General features: G+C 37.8%; 1 protein-coding gene across 1 annotated transcript in view; it reads right to left on the bottom strand.

Moving 5' to 3' along the window:
- Positions 1–7,381: 7,381 nt before the first annotated feature.
- LOC110169983 (uncharacterized) overlaps positions 7,382–9,260 on the bottom strand; it is a 13,017-nt gene continuing 11,138 nt past the window's right edge. Inside the window, exons 8-10 of the mRNA XM_055147864.1 lie at positions 7,974–8,053; positions 7,721–7,884; positions 7,382–7,668 (exon numbers count right to left, since the gene is read on the bottom strand). Coding sequence (XP_055003839.1) covers positions 7,382–7,668; positions 7,721–7,884; positions 7,974–8,053 — 531 coding nt within the window. The remainder of the gene's footprint in view (positions 7,669–7,720; positions 7,885–7,973; positions 8,054–9,260) is intronic.

The raw sequence follows: 9,260 nt of genomic DNA, 5'->3' as shown, positions 1-9,260 counted from the left end.
AAAAAAAAAGAGATATAAAGAACACCCACAGATAACAAAAAAGGAAAATAGGCTATTTAGAAACTTTATAAAAAGAGACTAGATATGAAACATATAAAAACAAATTAACTACAATGTTACTTACGAGTAAGAAGGATTATTTTATGAAATTACTACATTATAATAAAAACAATGTTAGATAAGTGTAAAAAAAATTAAATAGTGTTATAACTGTTAAAGAAGTGTTCACAATATTAAATAGTGTTATAAATAATAAAGCAAAAGCATCTGAACCTTTTTATAAATAATAACACAAATGACTAGCATGGCAGAATATTTCACTAGACTGAAAACTGGGGGGAAAAAAACAAAAAAAAAAAACCCACCTCACATCAATTAATGAAACTTAGCTAAAAATTCCAGAATGTGGCTTTTGTAATTAAATTTTATTTGTCTACCTTTCCGAAATCCACACAAACAACAAATTTTAGTTTCTTGTGTTATTCTTATGAATTGTTTCAATTTGCCAAGGCATGGTTTGTCAATCATTTTCCCTTGAGGATGTGATAAAAGACATGGGACAAAATAACAGTTAGCTCCACCCCTATCGTAAGACTTGAAATCATGCAACCAATCACATTCCTCCTATCACCTACAGCAGGAGTATAAAAAGAGGACATTGTCCCCAGGATCTGGTTGCTTTTTTCATAGCAAGTGGACCATCAAGACCTGTTTTGGAATTTATCAACTGTTGTTTTGGAATTTTTTCCTTTCTTGCACTATTGTTTAAAATCTTTTGCTAAGGCCTTCTGTTTCATCTGAGTTTTGTTTCATCTGAGACTTTGGACATCTTCTAGGAAGACATATTCAACTGACTTTTGTGTCAGCCAAGAAGGTAAGAACTGTTTTCTGCTATTATCCCTAAAGCATACATGTTCTGTGATTATGGTAAATGTACTTGTGTTCAAAGTGAAAGCGCTAAATGTTTCTTATATCATTTCTTACTTAAGTGTCTAAATGACTTAAATGTCTAAACATTTCACCATTCTAAAACTTAGTTTATGTGCTGTTTATTGCTTTAGTCACCACCACCAATAACCAGCACAGTGTAAATTCTCTGTGTAAAAAGTGATTACTTCTTTCTCTATTTAATGAACTCTCCTCCCTCATTCACAGCTCTCTTACTTTTAGGAACCAATCACACCCCTCCCCCATTTTTCATCTCAATAGTACTATCCGTAAACGTCCTACAGACTCCTTTACACAGTTTTTTTTTGTATTTTCCGTTTCAGGGACATAGATATGTTTGTTGCATTTTTTATGGCACATGTTTAGAACTAGAAATTTCAATATTAGATATATTCTCTTAGTCTAAATATCATGTACAATGTTTATTTATGTTTTAACTGACATTTTAAACTTACTACAATATACATCTCCTTTTCTAATTATGTGAAGTCAAATAAAGAGGACAAAGCATTTTTTAAATTGTTGTTCAAGAAAAAGGGAAAAAAATATTGTTCTTTCCTTGTCCATGTCCCTCATCTATTTGGCTTTCTGCATGCCACAATTATTTGTGCTTTTTTCATTTAAAGTATTAGAAAGACTAGTATCATTCCCCATTCCCTGCTTCCTCCCTCTTCTCTCATCTCCCTGGGGCCATCCCTACAAACTGCTAAGATAGAAATAATAAACTAAACCATAAACTTAAACATCTGTAAAAATCTGAGTCAACCAAATAATGAATTTGTTTTTAAATTTGCAGATGCCGAAGCCTTCACGACGCTCTGCCGCTGCTAAGGCTCACCCGGGCTAAGCAGCTGGAGAAGAAGTCTGCCAAGCAAGTTGAAGTCGATGTTGTTCTGACACCTCGCCACCCTCCTCCTCGTAAGTGTTACTTTAAGCATTACTTTATAGTTAATTGTTTGTAACAGCATGTAATTGAAATTATTTTGTCATTTAGGAAAGGGTACTGGGTTCCGTCCTACACCACTGTACAACCATGAAGACGAGAAGACCGAGAGGTACGGATTGGTCATGCCGACTAAGAGCCCAGGCAAAAAGGTAAATGTTTTTTTCCCTCATAGCACATTTACATCTTAATACCTTTATACTAAAATGTATATGTGTTTTTGCAGGTCGTTCTGTTTGCTGGGGACTCTCATCTCTGCTCCCTTGTGGACAACAGAGTGTGGTTTTCTGAAGATCGTTTCTCGTTCGGCTTCTCCTGCAGCCCTGGTGCTACTGCTGCTGACCTGAAGAAGAGGCTGTTGGCTGATCGCAAGACGGTAACAGATGACCACCACCCAGGTATGTAGACTGCATAAGATTTAACAATTTTCTGCTCATCAAGAAATGCTTCTTCTAATATATACAATTTCATCTTTAGAACCAGACTTGCTGTGTCTCCTGGCTCCCTCCAACCTTCCTAGTGAGACGACACCCATCAGCAAGTGTGTTGACGCGTTTGTGGACCTTCTGACCTGTGTCACGGATTGCTGGCGCAAGGTAAACATGTTCTTTGCTGTTACACTGTAGTTTTGCTCTTTTATTCTTGTCCAAATATTATATTAATTCAATATGTGCTTTTACAGGTGTGTGTTGTGGACTTTCCTCCACGTCTGAGTTTCGACGATGACTTCCAGAGAGCTCTTCAGCAAGAATATCGTCGTGCTGCAGCTGATGCCAGTTAGTATATTCACATATTCTCTTTTTTAATGTACCTCTTAATTGATTTGTTTTATACCATGACGTACCATGTGATTGCTGACCAGTTTCCAGTGACAGACACCAAACTGTGGGCAAGCGATGGAGTAAGTACAATGATAAAGCATATTTTTTAAACATTCTTAAAATGCAGCCTTTAACTATTTTTTCTGTCACACAGACCCATCTGAGTGATGAGCATGGTCTGCCCATCCTCATGGACCAGGTGTGGGCAGCCTGCTACACCAAGTTGGAGTGCCCTCCTCCCAGCCCTCCCAAGCTGCCGTTTCCCACCTACGCCAGACCCCGCCGCCACTGCCGCCGCCGCCGTCCCACCGCTCCTGTGCCTGTGTCTCCTCCAGCTCCCGCTAGACGAGGCAGGGAGCAGCGCAGTGTACCTTGTGGCAAGGTGAGTCATAAGAGTCTAGATATATCAATTTAACATTGATTTCATGTATATATTTGGCATTTATAATAGTTACACTGTGTACATATTAACTAAATTCTGTCCTTTTCTTTGTTTGTTACCAAAGGTATCCGAGGAGTCATCGCCTGAGACAGCACAGAAACCATCTCCTGTGATTGCACTGCAGGTTTGTAAAGTGATAATTTTTTTTCTAAAGTTTCTTGTCAGAGAATTCATTGTTGACCCATCTGTTGTATTTACTTTAAGGTCACAGAGTTTGGCATCCCACTGTCCCCTACGGTGTTCAGCCCTGCCATGGCTGCAGAGATGGAGAAGATCTGTCCCTCCAGCGGTGAAGAACCTGATGTTATGGTGGAAAAGGTAATTTTGACTTGCTGAGGCATAAATTGATCACTATATTGGCCATTATTGGATATGAATAAATAGTAACTATGCTTTTTCTTTGTTTAGACTTCTTCAATCAAGCGAAGGAAGGTCCAGAAGACCAAGCGCCACGTGAAGCATCAGGTTGGTTCCCATTTCCTGGTTTATTAGTTTAAATTATTGAGGCTCAAATAAATCTAAAAAAAATTTACATATTCTTCTTACACAGAAGGCCAGTGAGCGGCGGGCATCAACTAGACGAGCATCCTTTGGGAGCCCTCCATCTTTTGAGGTTCGTTATTGCTTCTCAGGTTACATTTTTAATATGAAATGTTTAATATAATTAATTATAAATGTAGAGCTTGGTTTAATACATTTTTGTTTTTAATAGCTGCGCTTGGATGACCTGCAGACTGACCCAGTGTGTCCATCACCGTCGGGGGAAAACCTCAGTGGCATCTTTTTGGACAAGGTAATTCATCACCATTTATATAAATGTTCTCTTCTATAATAGCATAATACCATAATCAAGTTCTATAGTAACATTATTACTTTTGTGCCCTTACAGTTGCCAGAGACTACATCCCCACGCAGCCTACAAGATCACCAGTCAAGCTCTGATGAAGACTGCAAAGTTAAGTCAGTTTATGCTGTTGATGGCCGCCGTGCCGCAGATGTTGTTGCAAGCTCCTGTGCATTGAGTGTTTCTGCTGTTGGCCGCCGTGCCTTGAATGTTGCTGCTGGCCGCCGCGCCAAGGTTTCATTAGATGTAACAGATGCTGAAATGCTAACTGTAGCTGGCAGTCAGAGTGACATTACACTTAATGTTTCTGATGCTAAAGTACTTGCTGTTGCTGGTAGTCCTAACATTGAGATCACAGATGAGGAAATACTTGCTGTTGAAAATCCTCCTTCATGTGTTGCTACAGACAGTCAGAATAGGCCTTCTTTTCCTGTCCGAAACAACATACGGGGTTCTTTTCACCAGGGTGTCCAGTCATTACTGCACCCTGGTACTCAGTGCATGCCCATAGCTTTAGTTGCTATTGCCCAAAATAAAAGGAAAAATGTGTTAACATGGACACAGTTTGATTTGGACAATGTAGTTCGTTTGGGTGATCAGATGTATGCTAAGCATCATAAACCTGATCAACATATGTTTATGTCTGTTGGTGATTTGCCAAAGGAAGACATCGTTGACGGGCAGCACTTTACATTTGCATTTGGTGATGTTGTTACTGGAAATGTAGATGTAAATGACAGTGAATTCATTCGGGCTGGTGCATGTTTTAGCTTAAGAGATGGTTTAGCCAAGATTGTTTCACAGTATGATTCTTGCCTTCTTACAATAAATAGTAACACCTGTGCTATTATTGGTAATAATGGTTGCTATGCTGTAGTTGATTCTCATTGTCGTAGTGCTGCTGGTTTATTTGATCCTAAGGGCATTGTAGCGTATTTTGGTTGTTTTGAAGATTTATTTCGACACATTTGCTCATTGGCTGCAGGTTTTAAAAACAGGCTGTTTGAAATTCAAGGTGTTGTTGTTAACTTGACCACTACACATCCTTGCATAGACAGTCAGATGCAAAATGCTCCTGTGTTTGATTCAGATGTACAATGTATTGGAGAGAGTATCACACCCATGTTCTTTAAATCTTTACATGAACAAGTCTGTAGAGAGCTGTGTAATACCTTGAATGTGGATTATGAAAAACCTGATTCTCCTCCAGTTGACATTGTTGGTTTGTTGGGCTGTCCGTGCAAAAATGAAAGTATTGTTGCTGATGGTAACTGTTTTTTCCGTGCAATTTCCCAAGCAGTTTGTGGCACACAAAAATATCACAGAAAATTTTGGTTAGCAACAGTAAAACAGCTGAAAAAATATCCTAATCTATACACAAATTTATGTGAAGGTTATTCTTCTGTTCAAGAATACATTCAAAAAACTAACATGGACAAAATTCACACTTGGGCTACTCAAGTTGAAATTCAAGCAATGGCTGATTATTTGGGTGTTAATATCTATACTTACACAAGTAATCGGTGGCTTAAGTATAGTTCTAAGACTAAATTGTTATCAGATACTGGAATTTATTTGCAACATTGTAATGAAAATCACTATGAAACTGTCATCTGTGTTTCTTTGCCTCATGGACAGTTTTGCTATACATTGTGTCACCAAAATAATGTACCACCCTACAAAACCCGATCACAGAGAAAAAACACCAATGACTTACAAGAACTTAATACATGTTTAGTCAATTCAGCCAGGCGCTCTAAACATGTTTTAAAGAAACAAGTCATGCTCCAAAAAGAAAAATATCAAACAGACAAATGTGTACTGTCAGCTTCTTCTGGAGGGGCCTGAAAAGAGCCTTAAAAGAGAGTCCAGAAGGATTAAAGGTGTTCACAAACATGTCTCTTTATTAGGCTCACACAGGTACAGATCTCTTGATTCAAGTTGATTCACACAGCATCTCTCCACGTCACCTCTCCTAGTACAAGAAGAGCTGACAGCTTTATACTGACCATCTCGTCAGAATATTGACAAACTGTAACTGGTATTTACAGGAAATTCACAGAAATGTTGACCTAGACAGTGTAACCACAGATAGTCATATGTTAAAGAGTTCAGATACTCCCCCTTTATGTCTCATATACATCACAAAGTCCATCATAACATGTCCCAAACTCATTGACATTTTAAAGTTCAGACACTGACTTCTCTTTATGACACATGTACAAGAACATTGAACCCCTTCCACATTGCATGGTGAATTAACATGAATGAAACACTAAAAATACAGAAATTAATTCCCACAAACTCCCTCTCTTGATCACACTTACACGTGTGATCATAAAACAAAGTTTAAAGAGACAGGTCACCTCCTCATATCAGTAAATACCAATAAAAATATCTTAGCTCTCTTTATTACAACACATCTCAGGTTTTACTAACATAATACACTTGAATAACATAATGCATGATCAAAACATGACTCTCGGACAGCAGAATAAGAGGCAAGGAGCACCTTTAAATTTAGTTTTATCTATATTTAAGTCAAAAGTTAAATCTGTAGGGTTTTAATCAAACCCAGTCATCAGGTTTGGGATGTCCGAATTGAAAATCAGCAAATAGTAATAAAATCTAAGAAATAAGTGCATGTGTCAGAACAGAAGTAACCAATTGTTTTACCAGTGATCTGAGACATGGGATGATGCAACATCCAATTTAACCAAGTATTTTCATTCAAATTTTGTCCTGTTTCAATTTCAGTAGTTTTAGTTGAAACATTAAATCACTCTCTTAAGTGGGCTTATCAGTTTAAAATTGTCATTTGTATATAGCCTTCAAAATGTAACTTTATTTTCCATTGCATGGTATAGAAGTAGTATAACTTTGGCAATCCCAATTGCATAATAATTTCTTTTATCAAACAAATGTCTCTACTTGAATAATATACTACAAAATTTACAAATTTAGGCATTTCTCTTTTGTACTTTTTGTTAATTTCAGTGCTCATTGTCTTTTACCCATTGTTGGTTGCCAATTCAGTTGTATGATATAGCTTGTCATTTTGATTGTCGGCTGCCATTTTTGTCCAGCTGTCCGAGGCCAGTAGTTTTATGGATAGAAACTATAACAGAACAGACAAAACAGACAGAAATTAGCATAATCAAAAATAAACATTGGGAATAAAAATTGAAATTTTTCAAAAAGCATATGGCCTATACTCTCCTTCTATGTTTTTCTCCCCCCTCTTCTCCTCCCTCTCTTCTGAAGCCCCAGTGGCAGAAGGTGGTCAGAGTTGTCCCTCAGGGTCTCTTTTTTCCAGCGACGTCTAGACGTGGTCGACTTTTCTCCATCTTCACCAGTAGAATGAAACATGAGTGACATGCCAGTTACTGCCTCAGTTGGTTCTCCCATGACATCATGGTGTAGGATGTTAGCACGCTGAAGCCCACTGTCCGTAGAGAAGACATATGAAGTTCACTTTGTACTGGCCTGGGAAGGCTCCACTGCGACCAGGTGTCAAGCGTGGACATAGAACCAGCACAGGCATCTCCAGACGAGGCGCTCAGATGGGCGCTCAGTGCAGTTGTCGAATGATGCTTCGAAGGCAGAACTGTTGACAGAAGTTGAACATGGACTGCGTCAGCTGGTAACAGAGTCGTCTGCAGAGTGGAACCTGCAAACCACGATGTAGATCTCATATCAGTCACAGCACAGCAGTCAGTCACATGCTCCTCCTTTCAGTGACTCCACGCTGAAGTCGTTGGTTTTAGCGGACATGATGAAAAAGACCACCAGAGTCACATCACTGCAGTGCAGCTTCTGTAGGTAGTTGAGGTGAAACAGAGACTCCAGGAAGATGTCAGCTCCTTTGTTGGAGAGCTCGTAGCATCTGGTGATAAAGAAAAACAGAGTCTCGTCCAGGTAAAAGTTCAAATGTCCACAGAAGTGTCCTCACGGAAACTTCTAGGTTTGCGTTACTGGTGACGTGGAAGTTCTGTAACTTGTAGATGGCTGAAAACTCCTTGGCATCGAAGCCTATCAGCCTCTTCTTCAAGTGCCTTTTCAGAAAACCATCAATTGATTTAATGTGACAAATGTGGTACATTGGGACATCTCATACTATTTTTGGTAGAGTGGATTACTATTAACTTTATTGTCATTTTAAAAAATTTTTCTTTTTTTTTTAAAATAGTAGATTGGTATTTTAGAGTGATTATTTCCTTCCTTCACTTTATCACTTCTTGTCCTTAGTCCAATTTCTAAACAGAAAATTCAACTTAGATGAAATTTGAAATCTCAATTTAGAAGCCAGCATTGCCTTATTACAGTTCTAATTAAGATTATTTATTTAAAATTTAAACAATTTTAGTATTCACATCAAATAACAGTTTATTTCACAATCATTAAGTAATTAAAGCAGGTTTCATAGGAAAATTCATGTCCATAAGATTAATACTGAGATCAAAAAAGGATTAAAATGCAAGTGAAGTCCAGGTTGTGGACAAACTAAACTAGGAAAAAGCAGAAATAAAAACAAAGATAAACCAAAGACAAACTCAGATTAATTCAGAACTAAACCATGATCAACCCAACCAGGTTTAAACTAGTACTAAACCAAGATTAACGCAGCTCTAACTCAGAACTAAACCAAAACCAGATTAGGTCCAAACAGGAACTAAACCAGGACCTATCCAGCTTTAAACCATATTTTAACATAAGATTAAATTTGTATACCAGCATTGAATCAGAACCAAACCAAGATTAGAATGGGACCAACCCAGAACTAAACTAGAAAAAGGACTGAATCAAGAAAAAAACAGAGCTAACCTGGTCTAAACCAGATGTAGACCATGTTTAACACTTGAAAAAATTAGTAAACCAGGACTAAACCTGAACCAAATCAATACTACACAAAGTCTAAACCAGAACCAGACTAAGATTAGACCAGGTCCTAATCAGATCGAGAACACTGGTTGCTTCTGTTCAACACTACAAAACGTGAATTTATTTTGACGGTAAACATTAAGAGACTACATTTAGACAAATAAACTTCTATTATAAACCATGTCAACTGAAAACCTCTAAAGGTAGTGTTTGTGCTAAGTCTGCAGATTGAGAATACATAAAAATAGGCATATCCTGTAGAGGTGATCTCAGATAATAGCTCCTTAGTTTTTTTATTGAAAATGTTCTAAAAGTGGGAAACTGATTTTATTTGCAGGATGTTTTGTCTCCTCTTAGTGGATAATTCTCATTTGGAAATGA

The sequence above is a fragment of the Boleophthalmus pectinirostris genome, unplaced genomic scaffold (assembly GCF_026225935.1).
Source record: "Boleophthalmus pectinirostris isolate CB_2022bp ecotype Guang Dong unplaced genomic scaffold, ASM2622593v1 HiC_scaffold_9, whole genome shotgun sequence".
Lineage (NCBI taxonomy): Eukaryota > Metazoa > Chordata > Actinopteri > Gobiiformes > Gobiidae > Boleophthalmus > Boleophthalmus pectinirostris.
Note: the sequence above shows the minus strand (reverse complement) of the source record. Positions and strands in the feature narration are given on the sequence as shown.